The 17,700-nt window shown below is 35.0% G+C and overlaps 2 protein-coding genes across 2 annotated transcripts; one reads left to right on the forward strand and one right to left on the reverse strand.

The window, feature by feature from the left end:
• Positions 1 to 632: 632 nt before the first annotated feature.
• LOC146919739 (uncharacterized) lies at positions 633 to 7,664 on the forward strand. The gene is made up of 3 exons (XM_085711064.1): positions 633 to 687; positions 4,657 to 6,071; positions 7,545 to 7,664. Exons 1-3 carry the CDS (start codon positions 633 to 635, stop codon positions 7,662 to 7,664), a joined length of 1,590 nt encoding a protein of 529 aa, XP_085567190.1.
• Positions 7,665 to 12,545: 4,881 nt separating this feature from the next.
• On the reverse strand, positions 12,546 to 16,302 carry LOC146919740 (uncharacterized). The gene is made up of 4 exons (XM_085711065.1): positions 16,074 to 16,302; positions 15,300 to 15,488; positions 13,774 to 14,258; positions 12,546 to 13,697 (listed from the first exon to the last, which is right to left on the reverse strand). Exons 1-4 carry the CDS (start codon positions 16,300 to 16,302, stop codon positions 12,669 to 12,671), a joined length of 1,932 nt encoding a protein of 643 aa, XP_085567191.1. The 3' UTR covers positions 12,546 to 12,668.
• Positions 16,303 to 17,700: the final 1,398 nt, after the last annotated feature.

A 17,700-nucleotide genomic window follows, 5' to 3' on the forward strand; every position in this document is an offset into this window, starting at 1 on the left:
TTTTCCCCGATTTCAAAACACGGGTATGGGACGGGTAACGGGGTTATATACCCATACCTGTCCCAAATGTAAAAAATTATTTTTTTACCCCCTTTTTATATAAATAGAAACACAATCATAGATCATGATATGTTATTTGGTTTAATAATTCCCATGTTATAAAAATTGCCTTTGATTTTTAAAGGAGCAACCAAATCATTATGTTAAGGAAATGTTAAAGGGAACATAATGCTTTAAAAAATTGCCATTGGGGTTGGAAAAAAAAACTTTTTTTTATTAAAAAATAATTCACTGCGGATACGGGGATGGGGATGGGATCCCCGAACCCATCGGGAACGGGGATGGGGTTCGATTTCTCATCCCCGTTGGGTATGGGTAGAGTAACGGGTAAGTATATGAGAATAGGGTATGGGGATGGGGAAGGTAAAACCCGTCCCCACCCCGCCCCATTGCCATGCCTAAGAGAGACTTGTCCAAAAAGTTGTTAATTTTTTGTTTTTCAAATATTGTTTCTCTTAGCTTTTTACAAGAATTTTTCATTTTATTTTTATCATCACCACTTACCCACTTGCTTAGAGAGTTAAAAAAATAAAATGAAATATAGCTATGTATACCTTGTGTGCTATGCTATTATGGAGAGCAATGAAATGGCCAAGAGAATCGAATGCATTTCAGGAGTTGAACAAGGTATGATGCAACTTGTGGGATTGCCTTAACTATCAAGAGTAATTGGAGGCAATTGGATCTTCAGAATGATGAAAATGATCACATCGGATGATGATGAATAGGTTATGATGAAACTTGTAAAGCTATCTAAAAGGCCTAAGATAATTGGACACAAAATCTTTAATATGGAGGAAGGCATTACGAGAATTGAAGAGGTAAAGGTGAAATTTTGTTGGACTATAATGTGTAGTTAGATGCAAGGACAATCAACAACACGGTTGATAGTTAAATTGACATTGTCATCGGTTTAAAAGAAAGGTGGAGAATTGTTGTTAATGCTTTAAAATTTCATGTTTGAATGTGAAAATGGATCAATTGGCAATTTAGAGCATTTTTGCAAATTTCGGTACTCATACGCCTTGCACATGGAGCCTATTCAAGGCGCACAACAGTCTGAGGTACACACACAAGGCATAGAGGTTGGACGCAAGGCATGTGCTACAATGACAAACATCTATAAATTGCACTTTTCTCGATTTTTTTTGTTGCTAATCTTGTGGAACCAAAATAAGGGACTCTTAAAAAATGATTGGTTCCTTTTGCGAGAGATTCTATGAGTGGAAAACACTTGAGAAACACCTTGTAGATTGAAAATCATTGAGTCTACTGTTTATGAGATGAAATTGGAAATTGGTATAAATTAAGTTGTTCTTGGAGAACTTGTTGAAAACTAATTTCTTATAACCTCGTTTTATTTCTCTGTAAGAAACTCATTGATGGTGGATCAGATCTCTCTCTTCCCAAAATGTAGGTCATTGTTGGCCGTGATGGGTAACTAAATCTTGGCATGTTTGTTCATCTACCCTTGTATCTTGTTATTTTTGCTTCGATTGTGAATTTGTTTTACACTTTAACGTTGATTGCTTAGACTACTTGACTGTGGGTTGTCACTAGTGCTTGCTTCGCCCATCTAAATTTATTAGTGTCATTTGATTTTCAAATTCACAACAATTTTTACTACCTATAACTTGTAATTTCTGTATAAACTGAAGGTGTCAAAGCAAGACAAATACATTTATCAATTGTGTGGTGTTGTTTTTACTTTTATATTTTTATCAATTATTACAAATAATTTTTTGTAGTGGCTAAATTACATCATTAAAATAGCAAAAGATGCGAATATTAACTTATTCAACGAAAATAGCAATGGAGTAGCTAAGGCTACCTCATAGCAGCACAAGGCTCCACCCTTCTTACTTCTTAGTAAGGATGCAATTTGTTGCATCATCTCTAAGTTTTTTAGTTGAAATTGTAGGAACACATTTATGATTATTTTAAGGGTTATGTTAACTAGTGCTTCTGAGACACTGATTAAGGATGTCAAAAAATGAAATTATTACCATAAAAGGAAACAATTTTGACCTTTTTAGTATTAATTGCACAGTTTTTAATGCAATAACTACTATATAATTTTCTTTTTTAGCATCGTTAATCAGTGCCCCGAGAGCACCGGTTAGAATTTCCCTTGTTTTAATTACAGAGTTAAACTAAAATAATACTAATAATACATAAAATTATTTCAAACTAAAATGCATATAATTTATTTTAAGAACTATATTATTTAGACACACATTTTATATAGAACTATATAAAAACAAAAACAGTATAAAAATAAGGTCTTGTTCAAGAAAGGTATAAAAATAAGGTTTAACTTTTTTCTTTTCAAATAATTCAGTGATGAGCATTACGTATCTTAAATATAAAAAAGTGAAAAATCTTAGGTTTAAACACGAATTCGAACGTGTTAAATGCTCGGTGCTACCTCTTAAATGCTCTTATTGCTACCAATCGAGTTGTCTTTGCCGAACAATAAAGTGTTGATGTTAAATGAGAAATGATATTTTGACAACCATTTTTTGACAATTTTTGGACAACTTTCTCTCTCATACTCACATGATGTTGTTATCCTCTCTCTTCCTTTTTCTCTCTTCATTGTTTTTGACCAATAAGAAGTGAGAAAAATAAGATTGTCAACAAAGTTGTCATCAAATCAAATGATGTCAAAATATCATTACTCATGTTAAATTGTGTGTTCAAGGATCGTTTCTTTGCCTTTTATTTTGTGGTGGAATAGTTATTTAAATTTAGCTTTGGAGAATTTAAAATCCCGATGAGTCACTACACAAACTAACTACGGCATATCGTATGAGGAGGCAAACCCACAAGCTGATTATACTATGTCATAGAAAAAGTGGTTTAAGCCATATAGAGAAATCTAAAATTAATTAAAAAAAGAGAGACAATATGTCGTAGAAAAAGTGGTTTAGGCCTTATCATTCGTACTTAAAAATAATGAGACTTTTATTATTATTATTATTATTATTATTATTATTATTATTATTATTATTATTATTATTATTATTATTATTATTATTATTATTATTATTATTATTACATTAAACTATTTTTTATATTTAAATATATTATTATATTAAATAAATGGAGCAAGAACATATTGATCTATTATCTCGTTAATCTATTTAAATAAATATCAAATTAATTATTTAAATATGTGTTAGCCAATATATTTTACTAGCTGTAATAAATGTGGTCAAAGTATAGTTGACCTAGATTTAAAGAAGATTCGAACAAAGTGTTGTATTGAAAGCAAATTTAGGTTCGAAGATGGTAGAAGACTTCGACAGAGCAGTTTTCGAAGGTGGTTATCAACAGTTATTCTTTAAGTCAGTTTGTATTTTAAGTTTGTTTTCAAATAAGCAAAACTGTCGACTTGTGGCAGTTGTAGTTTGAATTTCAAAGAAGTGTAGTTATTTCTAGACTTAGTATAAATAGTAGTTTTTCATAGGAAAAACGGGTCACAATTCCATCATACAAACTTACACTCAAAGTATCCGTATGGAAGCGAGAAACGAGTCACAAGTTGCAATGTATGAATCTGTGTACCAACTTTTGTTTAATCAATACAATTTACCCTTTTTTTTTTAAGTGTTCTTGCACTTTACTTTATTAAGTTCGATTGAGTTCAAGTGGATTGAATTCGATTGTTTTTATCATATTTCTTATATTTTCGACACCAGAGACACAGAATTTCTAACAACAAGAACAAACACAATATGTCCTAAGATTTACTGGTTGATCTTGCAAGTTACCATTTGTAAACCAGCGGTTGTTTACGAAAATCCAACGTAAACAAATTGGCACACCCGGTGGGACTGTTTGTGCTTTTTGTTTATAGTTTTTGTTAGAATTTCTTTTAATTCTGGTTTGTTTTGTTGTGTATGCAATTAAGAAACAAGAAATTGCTTTTTAATATGACACGCGCTAACAACCAAAAGAAAACAAATCCAACATCTTCAAATGAAGATGTGGATCAAGTGACGGTTGAAGATGATGTTCCATCCCCAGGGAATGTTAGAACATCACAGGCTGTTCCAATTAGTAATACAGCCACTCAAACATCGTCTCAGGCCATGCCTTCGATGGCCACAGTAATTTCTCAAGCCATGCCTTCGATGGTTACCCAAACTTCCCATGATTATCCAAATAATACTTCTATTCAAGGAGTTTGGGATCATAGATCAATGCCATATGGTATGCCATCATCATTGATGCAAGGCTTACAAACTAGTGGTAATATGTTTTCAGAAAATTTAAATGTTTCATTACCACAACTTTTTGGTCCTGGGGTATCTACCACATATAGAAGTCCCCAACAAAATTTAACCAATGCTTCTATGGCTGCCATTAGGCAAACTATGGAAGAAACTAATCATGATATGGTTAATATGATGACCCAACAAATTGGTACTGTCATAAATCCTTTAATTCGAGACACCAGCACTAGTTATCAAAGGTTGTCTGATCAAATGGAAAGAATTGCTAATTTCTTTGGCGCTCCACCAATCCAAAATACCCAATTGCCTCAAAATCGAAATTTGAGGGCAATTGAAATAATTGCTGATGAACCAGTGGTTCGAAATCATGAAAATATTGTCCAACCACAAGTAGTACAACCACAAGTTCAGGCAGAACCTGAAAGACAACCCGTTTTGGTTAATAGAAACCAAGATGCCGATCAAGTGGTTTTACAAGCCCGTCGAAACAATTTCGATGGTCAGAATAATATAGCGGGTATTGTCGAGGCTTTGTTAGCCCAAAATGGTTTTAATATGGGTTTACATAGACCAAATTTTGTGTCTCCTTTGTCTGAGTATGTTTTAAACGCTGAATTGCCTAGAAATTGGAAAATTCCAAAGTTTACCAAATTTGCTGGAGAAACTAATGAATCTACTGTCGAACACATTGCTAGGTTTCTCATGGAAGCAGGAAATATTGCAGAAAATGAAAATTTGAGAATGAAATATTTCCCAAGTTCTTTGACAAAAAATGCTTTTACTTGGTTTACAACTTTACCTCCTCATTCAATTTATAGTTGGAACCAATTAGAAAAAGCCTTTCATGAACAATTTTACATGGGTCAATCTAAGATTAGTTTGAAAGAATTGGCCAGTGTTCGACGTAAAAGTCATGAGTCAATCGATGATTATCTCAATAGGTTTCGTCTCCTTAAGGCTAGATGTTTTACTTCTGTTCCAGAATATGAATTGGTCGAAATGGCTGCTGGTGGCCTCGATTATTCTGTTCGAAAGAAATTAGATACCCAGTACTTAAGAGACATGGCCCAATTGGCAGACAGAGTTCGACAAGTTGAAAGACTTAAAGCTGAAAAAACTAGAACTCATAACAAAATTCCTAAAAAGGAAAAAATTGCCTATATAGAAACAGGAGATAGTGAACCCGAATTCGATTGGGGTTCAGATATCGTTGAAGACAATGATATAAACCTAGCAGAATTAAAAGATGGACCTCCATATGCTTGTAAAATGTTGAGGCCATCCAATGGAAAAAATCCTGAAGATCCCAAGAGTGACAAATATCCTTCTAAAACTTATACTTTTGATATTACTAAAAGTGAAGAAATTTTTGATCTTTTAGTTAATGATGGCATAATATTAGTGCCACCTAATATGAAGTTGCCTCCTTTGGAACAAAGGAAGAAAAGAGGATTTTGTAAATTCCATGGTTTTTTAGGTCATAACCTATCTCGATGTACTCGTTTCAGGGATTCTGTACAAAAAGCTCTTGATGAAGGGAGGCTGAAATTTGGAGAGAAATCAAAACAGCAAGTGGATGGAGATCCTATGAAAAAGGCAGAGTCCATGTTTGCTGATGTTTCTGCCAATGTGGCAGAATCCATGTTTGCTGGTATTTCTATCAATATGGTGGAGATTTCAGAGAATATTGATGCAGAAATGGTTACTGAGGACCATCAAATTGAAGAGCCAGTGGTTACTGAAGATCAATTGGCCAAGGAAATGGAGAAAGCATATCCAAAGGCTGAAGAAGATTTGGTTGATTTTTTAAACCGATGTAAAATATCTAACACCAATGCTATGCTTTGTCCTCGATGCAGTGCAGTGTTCGATAAAGAAGCTGCGAAATCAGTTGAAGGATATCAACCTCAAACAAAACGTAAAGGAGGGTGGTTCGAGAACCGTTCTAAATTTGGCTTTAACAAAAGAGGTGTTCCTTACAAGATGAAAACTTCAGAGAAGTATCAAGTGAAGAACCATAAGAAGACGTTCGTTCCTTCATCGAAGTCTCCTATTGATACTTGGGTTTTCTCTGGGGGCAAGAAAACTGGTCATTCTGCGCCTCCAGCACCACCAACAAAATGGGTAAAAAGAGCTGTCAAAGTTCCAGACCAACCAGAGAGTTCTAATCCTAACAAGTATGCTTACAAAAATAACTATAAAGGTAAGAATCCTATGACTAGAACTCAATGGCGCCGTTTTCAACGCCAGAAAAAGGAAGGAGTTTTGAAAGATGTCACTAATGATGACAAAAGTAAGGGAAAACAACCAATAGTTTTCGAAATGGTTAATAAACCAGCTACTGAAAGAATTTTCCCTCCATTATCTTCTGCTTTAAACATCCCCAAAGGGGATGATGATATTCTAACTTCTACTTTTTCAGATTCTGAACCAAGTCTTGACATTATATGTGTGGTTTCTGTACTACCAATTGAATATGCATATGATGTATCTTCGAAGGCCAATCATGATGATGAATGTGATTTCACTGAGGAAATGGCTCGTCATAGGCCTCTGTGTTATTATGTTATGAACAATGGTTGCATCGAAGATCAACATGCAGTGTTCGAAAAACCTGATGATAGCATGAAGCTTCATTTAAAGCCTTTGTTTATTCAAGCTAAATTAAATGGTGTTGGAATTAACAAAGTGTTAGTAGATGGTGGTGCTACTGTTAATCTCCTACCACAATCTTTTCTAAGGAAACTTGGTATTTATGAATGTGATTTGAAACCACATAATGTAGTGCTCACTAATTATGAGGGATCTACTGGACAATCTCTTGGTGCTATCGAACTAGAATTGGTAGTAGGAAGCATAACCAGAGCAACTGTGTTTTTAGTAGTTCCTTCTAAAGCCAATTTCAATGCATTATTAGGGAGGGAATGGATCCATGCTGTAGGTGCAGTTCCTTCTACAATGCATCAAAGGATTGTGATTTGGAGGAAAGATGGTTTGGTAGAGAATATTGAGGCTGATCAGAGTTATTATTTCAAAGCTGAAGTTGATAATCAAGATATCAACAAAAAGAACTTTGACAAACAGCTTCAATATATTGCACCATTCATGGAAAATGATGCATCAAGTTCTATGACTAAAGAAGAAAAATTCTTTGTAAAACTTGCACCAGAATGGGGTTTTCGTTGGAAAACTGCATTCGACGATGACTTCGTAGTGGTGAACAATGAAGATTGCCATGAGAAGATACCTGTAAAGGAAACAGATTTGCTGAAGACAAGAAGTACTTCGTACAAGAGGGTTACTGATGACCAAGGATATTCAGCAAATGGAATCTCACCAACTGGGTGGGATATCAATAATTGATCAATGGTTGAGCCCAGCATATGGGAAAAGATTACGGCTTATGTAGCCGAGAAAAACTTCGATTTGGCTGAAACAGCCAAAGAAGAAGAGGTCTTCGATACTTCAGTAGAAAATAATTCTGATGACCTCGTTGATGATCAAAAATTAGACTGTATTTACGATGATGAACCTTTGGGTTTTGAAGAAGATCCAATGGAATCTACAATAAAAATGAAGGCCCAAGATCCTCTTGAAGAAGTGGATATAGGAGATGGTTCTGTAAAAAGACCAACATACATAAGTTCAAAGATTCCTAAGAGCTTCAGAGATCGAATTGTGGCGCTTTTGAAAAATTACAAGGATTGCTTTGCTTGGGATTATCATGAAATGCCTGGTTTGAGTAGAAAGGTTGTAGAGTTGCAATTGCCAATCAGGACAGACAAGAAACCAGTGAAGCAAATTCCAAGAAGGTTTGCACCAGAGATTCTACCAAAAATAAAAGAAGAGATCGAAAGACTCCTCAAATGTGGCTTCATCAGACCTGCAAGGTATGTTGATTGGTTAGCTAATGTAGTTCCTGTTAAAAAGAAAAATGGAAGTATAAGAGTTTGTATTGATTTTAGAGATTTAAATCTCGCCACTCCTAAAGATGAATATCCTATGCCAGTAGCAGAAATGTTGGTAGATTCTGCAGCAGGTTTCGAATATTTGAGTATGCTTGATGGTTATTCAGGTTATAATCAAATATTTATTGCTGAAGAAGATGTTTCTAAAACAGCATTTCGATGCCCAGGGGCATTAGGATGTTATGAGTGGATAGTAATGCCATTTGGTCTTAAAAATGCTGGTGCTACATATCAAAGAGCAATGAATTCAATGTTTCATGATTTAATTGAAGATTTTATGCAAATTTACATTGATGATATTGTTGTGAAATCATCTTCTGAAAACAAACACTTAGAACATTTACGTTTATCATTCGAAAGGATGAGACAATATGGATTAAAAATGAATCCATTAAAATGTGCGTTTGGTGTTTGTGCAGGTGATTTTTTAGGATTTGTTGTCCATAAAAAGGGCATTAAAATCAATCAAAATAAGACTAAAGCTATAATGGAGGCTAAAGCACCCTCTACCAAAAAAGAGTTGCAGTCTTTATTAGGCAAAATAAATTTCCTCAGAAGATTTATATCTAATCTAAGTGGCAGAGCACAAGCATTCTCGTCATTACTTCGATTAAAGAAAGAGGAAATTTTTAGATGGGAGCCTGAACACCAAAAGGCATTTGAAGACATAAAGTCATATTTATCTAATCCTCCTATTCTTTCACCTTTGTTGAAAGACAAAAAGATGAAGTTATATATAGCATCATCTGAAAGAACTATAGGGAGTATGTTAGCACAAGAGGATGAAAATGGTGTAGAAAGAGCCATTTATTATCTTAGTAGAGTTTTAAGTGATGTTGAAACAAGATATCATCCTAGTGAAAAATTATGTCTTTGTTTGTATTTCTCATGTGTGAAACTTAAGCATTATATAAGACCTTTTGATGTTTATGTTTATTCCCATTTCGATATTATTAAGCACATGTTATCTAAACCTATTCTGCATAGTAGAGTTGGTAAATGGGCTTTGGCACTCACAGAATATTCTTTAACTTATCAATCTTTGAAAACTGTGAAAGGCCAAATAGTGGCTGATTTTATTGCTGATCATTCCATTGAAGAACATGTGACTGGGGGCATCGAAACATTTCCATGGACATTGTATTTCGACGGGTCTAGTCATAAAAATGGTTCTGGAATAGGTATAGTTATTGTTTCACCAACAAATGAAGTAACCAAATATAAATTTCGAATTAGCCAATATTGTTCGAATAATGAGGCAGAATATGAAGCCTTAATAAATGGTTTAGAGATTTTGCTCGAACTGGGGGCAAAATGTTTAATTATTAGAGGTGATTCTGAATTAGTAATAAAGCAAATAACAAAAGAATATAAATGCCTCAAAGAAACTTTGATAATGTATTACACTATAGTTAATGCATTACTTAAACATTTTGTTCAAATTGAAGTTCAACATGTTCCTAGAGCAGAAAATCAAGAAGCTAATGATTTAGCTCAATTAGCTTCTGGATACAAACTTTCGAAGGAACAAGAGCAAGAGGTTATTGAAATTAAAACAAAGCGTAATTCGATAGACATTGTGCCTAACAAATTGTTAAGACCAAAACTTGGGGGCATGGAAGCATCTCAAGGATACCTTCAGAGTGCAAAATTTTCTGAAATTTTGGTCATTAACAATTTGGATGATAATGATTGGCGAAAACCCATAGTCAATTTTTTGGAAAATCCAGATGGCACAACTTGTAGAAAAGTCAAATATAGAGCCTTGAGTTATGTGATAATAGGCAATGAATTATTTAAAAAGACTCCAGAAGGAGTTTTACTTAAATGCCTTAGTGAAGCAGAAGCATATTTGGCTGTATCGAATACTCATAGTGGTGCTTGTGGTACACATCAAGCAGGCCATAAAATAAAATGGCTTTTGTTTCGACAAGGTGTTTATTGGCCAACCATGTTAAAAGATTGCATAAATTTTGCTAAAGGTTGTAAAGAATGTCAAGAACATGCTGGAATTCAAAAAGTACCAGCTAGTGAATTACATTCAATAGTGAACCTTGGCCATTCAGAGGATGGGCTTTAGATGTAATTGGGGAAATCAAACCTAAGTCATCCAAAGGCTACAAATATATTTTGGTTGGAATAGATTATTTCACTAAATGGATAGAAGCTGTTCCACTAAAAGATGTTACTCAAGATGAAGTTATAAACTTCATTCAAAAATTTATTATTTATAGATTTGGCATACCAGAAACTATTACTACAGATCAAGGATCTGTATTTACTGGTCGAAAGATGGTAAAATTTGCCGAAGAAATAGGATATAAATTGTTGACTTCAACACCATATTATGCTCAGGCAATTGGTCAGGTAGAAGCAGCAAATAAGAATTTGATTACTATAATCAAAAGAAAAGCTAGCCAAAAGAAAAAACCCAAAGAATGGCATGAGTTTCTTTATGAAGCTTTATGGGCAGTTCGAACTTCTCCTAAAGAATCTATAAATACTACTCCTTTTCGATTAACATTTGGCCATGATGTTGTATTGCCAACAGAAATCTTACTTCAATCTACTCGAATTCAAAGACAAATCGAAATTCCAACAAATCAATATTTGGATATGATGTTGGATGAATTAGTAGATATTGATGAAGAAAGATTAATGGCTTTAGAAGTGCTTACAAAGCAAAAAGAAAGAATAGCAAAAGCCTATAACAAAAGAGTTAAATCGAAATTATTCCTGCAAGGGGACTTAGTTTGGAAAGTTATCTTGCCTATGGATAAAAAGGATCGATGTTTAGGAAAATGGTCTCCTAGTTGGGAAGGACCATGGAAAATTCTAAGAGTTTTTTCGAATAATGCGTATGAGATCGAAAAACTACAAGAAGATCAGAGAATTCTACGCATAAACGGTAAATATTTGAAAAAATATAAACCGATGTTACAAGAAATTAAAATTACACAAGAGTAATTTGATTCGAAATAAAAACTTGGCATTAATTTAAAAATGCCAACTGATGGGCAGGTTACATCGAAATGCTTAAAATGGAAAAACCATTACAAAAGAAAACATAAAATACTTAAAGACTAAAAAGCATTTAAAGATGGTTTTCACCATTCAGTTACAATCCCAAAACGATCGAGAAACCAGCGAATTTCCGTATCGAGACGACACCTGAAGCAAGCATTGACCAAGTAGTATTCATGATCTGGCCCAGGTAGAAGTGCATACCAGCCTCCAATTCTCCCATCTCCTGCACAGTTGTGGTAGTTGTTGCAAAAACGACGCCTAGTAAGCCAAATAGGCATGGGCCTATTCCACCAAGGACAGCGAAATCGATAAGTTGAAGTCCCTCCCAAAATGTCGCTTCGAAATTCTGCCAATCGATGTGTCCATGCAAGATCTTCGAAGTCTTCGAGGATGTTTTCTGGCATAGGCATGGAGAGTGCATTGATGAGAAGACGGTAGTACCTTGCACTCAGAGAGCCAGTGGCGTTGATAGCAGTAGTGAGGAGGCGTTTCATTTCTTCAATGTTTGGATTAGCATCCAACATGTGTTGAGTGCTTCGAAGAATACAGAACATGGCGTTGCCATGATTCCAGAGTCTAAGTTTAAAAGCAAACTTAGAATGAGCCACCATAGCATTGTTGTACCATTCATTGGGGTCGTAAAGGAAGTAGAGGACATCATTTCCAAAAGCCCTAGAAACTTCAGAATCCTCACTGACACGCCAATGCCTGCTACTGGTATGGCGAAAGGCGAAAAGATCTTTCCTGCTTTGAGCAGCAATCTTTGCAGCAATCTTGACTAAAAGATCATCACTCAGATTATCAATGGTGGTCATGATGATTTGGGAAAGAAAGCTTTGAGTAAGAAGGATTTTTCAGACGAAACAAAGAAAAGAGTGATTTTTATAAAAGGAAAATCATATTTATAGGGGAGGGAAGTTGAAAGAAGTGATTCAATCAGACGGTTCTTCTTGCTTTGAAGATGATGACACGTGGGAACAGTTATTCTGATGGCCAATGGTTACTTAACTTTGTAATCTGAGGGAAGTTTTGAAGGTTTTCTTTTAAAAGGATTAATCTGTGTTAAAAGGTCATTTATTTGTTTTATTTCTTTTCAACTTCCTAGACAAGTTTAACTTGTTGGGTTAAACAAAAAAGTTACTTTTTTGTTTCCTCATCATTAAAATGTCTTGGAAATTGTTCCAATCTTATTTGGATTTAAATAAAATTTGAATTCGATATAAGAAAATAAGAAAGGAATTTCGATGATTGAAAATAAATTGTCATTCGAAACAGAAAATGGTCCATAAATTGTTATAAAGACATTACAGACCAAGATATTCGATAAGGCTGAAATAAAATAAAAGTCTTAGAGAATAAAATAGAAACAGAACTAAATCTCAAATGATGAGATGAGTTTCTCGATTTGGCTCTTGTATTCAGCCAGTTGAGTATCGAGAGCATGGTTGTCACTTGCAAGTTGAGCAATGGTAGACTCTAGTTCCTTGGAGAGCTTGAATTTGTTAACAGCTTCATTGGCTTCTTGATTTCTGGCTTCATCCTTAGCCAAAATTTCAGCTTTCTGAGCTTCCAGCTCTTTAATCTTGGCATCGATGTCAACCACTTGCTGCTTCGCATTGTTTCTTTCTTGCTGAAGAGTTTTAAATTTCTCTTGGAAGGATGACAGTTCGATCACAATTTGATCATGATACGCTTTCTTCTCTTCCATTTGAGCTTGATCAGTTTTCCTCTTCTGGAAGTTTTGATTAGCACTCTCCAACATTGGTTCAAGATAGTTAAACAGGTTTCGAAATTTCCAACCAGTTGGGAGAGCACCAAGCTTTTCAAATAAACTCCTGATTTCAGCAAGAGCTCCAGCATCCTTTTCAATCAACTCTAGCAAGTTGGCTTCGATGATCTTCTTTTGAAATTCTGCTAGCAGGTTGTTCTTTGAAGTCTCAGAGGGATTTCCCTTGGATGAATCAGAAGTTTGGCCAGTGCTAGTTGAGAAAAGAGTATTACTCTTAGCTATCAAGGCAAAAGCGTTGAAAGGATCATCTTTGGCCAATCGATCGATTTCTTCCAAATCGATCATAGGAGTATCTTGTTGAGCAATCATCTCTGCATCACCAGGAGCATCTTGTCGAGTAGTGATTTTTGTATCTTCAGTAGCAAAGTTTGATACATTATCTCCAAGGGTGGGTGCAGAATAAGATTGATCATTGTTGAGTGATTCATCATTTACCAAGTCATCAGTGGGTGTTTCTGTTTGTTGTTGTTGAGAAAGATTCACTTTAAGACCTTCTGGACTGCTAGCATCATCATGCTCATCTTCTTTGTCTTCAGCAATTGGTGAAGTGGTCTTCGAAGAAGGAAGGTCTTGCCCATGTTGTGATGGATTAGCTTGTTCTTGTTCGATACCCTAAAAAGAATAAGATAAATGCTTAAAACAAGACACTTAGAAATATTTCGTATAAAAAATGGTTTTGATAAAATACCTTCGAACCATTATCACCAACATGTGAATGAGCACTAGAGTGAGAATTCTTTCGAAGACGTTTGAATGGTTTAGATGGTGAGATGGTGGGAGAACCTTCAGAAGCTTCCACTTCGACTTCCTTTTCTTGGACAAGTGATATTTGTTCTTGTTTTCTTTTCCTTCTTCCTTCAGTATTGACTTTGGGAAGTGTTACTTTGGAAGCTTCGATCTGTTCTTTAGTTATCTCCACCTCGCCATCATCATCAGAGAGATCGACAGTTGCTTGTTCTTTCTTGTTCTTCGATCTAGAAGGTCTTTTCGATGAAGTTGTTTTCACTTTGGGTTCCTTTGATTTAGGAGGTTCCTTCGATGCAGCCTCAGATTTCTTCGATTCAACTTCTTTAGTTTGGGAAACTTTCTTTTTCTTCTTGTCAGACTTGCTTTTTGAGGTGTTCTGGGTGCTGGCATCATCGAGCTTTGTTTCTCCTGGAGTTAAAGGCAAAGCTGAAATATGTGATTATACAGATAAGTACTATTTTTTCTAAAAATAGTATTAATATATTTTAGTAAAGGAAAAAATCATACCCATGATACTGGGAGTTTCGATTCGAACTTGGGATAATTCATAGCCAAGTTCACCACTATATTGATATAAATTGCATTTAGCATAGGTTACTAAATTATTCTGTGGGATTTTGAAATTATAAAGTAACCATTTTGGGTATGGTGGCCTAAAGGCCAAAGCAAGATTACAAGATGGAAATTTTGCTAGTCTCATTTTCTTTTCTAAAACATAAAGATATTTATTGGGTGTTCCAGGGGGAAAAATTGTTTCTGGAATTTTTTCTCGAATTTTGTCTCTCAAGGTCTGAGCAGCATAATATACTGTCCTCCTTGGATGTAAAGGGTTATATGTTGTTTGATAATATCTTTGAAATTGCTGAATTTCTTTAATGTGCGTACCTCTAGTCTTCTTGTCTTTGTTCTGCAAAGTGTGAAAAGTACTGGTCAGTTGAGGCAGCAATTCATCAGGATTCCCTCGATTGGATTGGCGTATGTAATAATTTCGCCACCATCGAAAGAATGTTTCAGAGCATGCAAATGATGTTGAGAAATATGTAGGCTCGAACACAGTTGTTCTCTTGGCTTGAATTATGGATTTCCACACAGGTTCGATCAGAGGAATTTACCATTCACTTATACTTTTGAACAAAGAGCTAGGTTTCGATTGAACCATACCAAACTGTCTAGCTACATGGTTAGGTTGGTAACCATATACTCCATAAGGGCTACCAGGTGTAAGTCTGCTAGATAGATAGGTAGGGGTCAAATAAGCTTCCCATATAGCATTGATTTCTGTTTTGTTGGCTGTTTTCGAAGTAGTGGGAAAATCCTCTTTGAACCAGTTAGGTCCATATTTCCTAGTGGTAAATGGTGCCATTATAGGGGTGAAAATGGGACAATCAAGCAAGGTTTTGTAAGCATTCTCAAAAAGTTGTTGCGAAGATTTGTTCCCATCAGGGTGAAACATAGCTAAGCTTATACCTTCAGTGGTCCTTTCTGAGTATGCTGATGTGTAAGAGGAAGGTAGGATCGAAGCAAGTTTTGATCCAAAAATGGCTAAAAGCCATAGTTGGAACAACCATATGGGTCCTGATACAACTAAATTCCCACCAGTTCGGGGATAATCTCTAAGATTATTAGTTGTATGGTTAAGGGTTTCATACAAAGAACCTAGAATCAGTTTGCTTAAACAGATATCTGTTCCTTCATGTAACTGATTAGCTAGACACATGAATTTCTTAGGGACTTGTACTGACCTTGAGCAAAAAACATGCATAGATAACCAGTAGGTCAAAAAAGCTACATGTTCATCTGCAGATACTTCAGCACATTTGGTATCATGGTTGTTAGCTATAAACAAACCATAGGCAGGGCTATCGAAATTTACTGAGTATTGAGAGGTGGTAACATCTGGATTAAAGGTGTATCCAGTTGGTTTTAAGCTAGTAAGGCCGGCCACATCTAAAAGGGTAGGAGTGAGCATTCCACATTTCAAGTGAAGGCTGTTGTTCGATGGGTTCCAAAAATGTAAAGCAGCAAATATCAATTCATTATGGTATTTTGGACCATATCGAGATATTTGGATGAGATCAAAAATCCCTTTCTCCTTCCAGAATTGTCCCTTTTGTTTTTGAACTTTGTCTAACCAAGCAATGTATTCTGGAGAAGGTTTTGGTTCAGTCCTAATTTTGGATTTTACAAAACTTAGTTCAAAAGGACCTTTTGTGAAAATTAAAGGAGGTTGAGTTTCAATACATGGAAAAAGAGAGTTAATTTCTGGAGTTTCAGGTTCTAGAGAAATGGGGCCTAAGAATGCATGTGGAGTATCAGTACAAGGGATGATTACCTGGGTTTTCCAGATAGCTTTTTCAGCTTCATTGATCTCTGGTTCGTTCACAAAAGCAGGAGCAGCATTGGCTATTTCTTCAGTGAAATCAATGGGTTCTTCGCGATTCACATGAGAAGTTCCTGCTGCGTTTGTCATTGTTTCAATGTTTTTGTGAGAAGTTGATGAATAGTGAAGATTTCGTGTTTAAAGATAGGAGTTGCAGAAAATTCGAAGCTTTTTCTTTGAGAGAATTTTGGCGGAGAAGAGGAACAGTGAAAGTGAAAATGAAATGGTGAAAAGTGAGAAGAGTAAAGGTGAGTTTGTTTCTATATGGACCTTTGATCATGACACATGTCAAGATCTTATTTTGACAGTTTTACCATTAAAAATGGCGTCTTTTCCAATATTAGAGAACGTGGCCCACTAACTAAGATTGTGGGGTCAGTATTTAAAGGAAATTTGAATTAGTTTTGAATTAAATACTGACATCATTCATTTCGATGGAGAATGTTAGTTATTTTTTTTCAAAAACGTCTTTTTCTTCTTCGGCGAAATCGAAAATGGCGTTTCTGGGGGGCAATTTGTTAGCCAATATATTTTACTAGCTGTAATAAATGTGGTCAAAGTATAGTTGACCTAGATTTAAAGAAGATTCGAACAGAGTGTTGTATTGAAAGCAAATTTAGGTTCGAAGATGGTAGAAGACTTCGACAGAGCAGTTTTCGAAGGTGGTTATCAACAGTTGTTATACCCTAATTTTGGACCTAAAAATATTAGCTCAATTCCTCTTTTCTTGCATTATAAGTCATTTGAACTGTCTCTGATCAATTGCATCTTTCTCTGTATTTCATTTCAATGTTATTTGCAAAATTTACATGCAAGGGTATTTTGGTCATTTCCTATGTCAAATCTCTCTCAGCCTTTCAAAATTTTGTTTGAGTCCTTTCAATTAGTGTGAATAAGTCCTCATTTCAATTCTATGTCAAAATCCATTTTAAAAATTGCATTTGAAGTCATTTTTGAGTCAGTTTTGCCCCTAGGGGTATTTTAGTCTTTTCATGTGTTAAAGCCCTGTTTAAATCCTCAAAATTGTCTCTGAGTCTTTTAATTTTGCTTGTATGAGTCTTTGATTCAATTTCTGTTAAAAATCCATTTTTTAAATTTCATCTGAGTCATTTTTAGTCGTTTTCAGCCCCAGGGGCATTTTGGTCATTTCACACGAAATTTCGGCAGAGAGGTACTTTAAAGTACCTCATTTAGGCCATTGGTTCATTTTAGTCCGTTTTGTCAAATTTTAATCGTTTCACTTTACGTTTTTTCCAATTTCCCAATTTTATTCAAATTTTATTATTATTTGCATTTCAGTCCCTCAAAATTTTAAAAATTACATTCAAGTCCCTTTAATTTTCTTTTTAGGCCTTTTAATTTTGTTATTTTGCAATATTAGTCCTCTTTTGTCCAAATCATCTATTATGTACACGTGTCAGGGTCTTAGTGGTCCACAGAAGTTTGTTACAAGGGTATGCCACATGTCAAAATCCCATTGGTCCAGTC

This window comes from Medicago sativa, chromosome 5 (genome assembly GCF_051527215.1).
Source record: "Medicago sativa cultivar Bolivia chromosome 5, Bolivia_mono, whole genome shotgun sequence".
Lineage (NCBI taxonomy): Eukaryota > Viridiplantae > Streptophyta > Magnoliopsida > Fabales > Fabaceae > Medicago > Medicago sativa.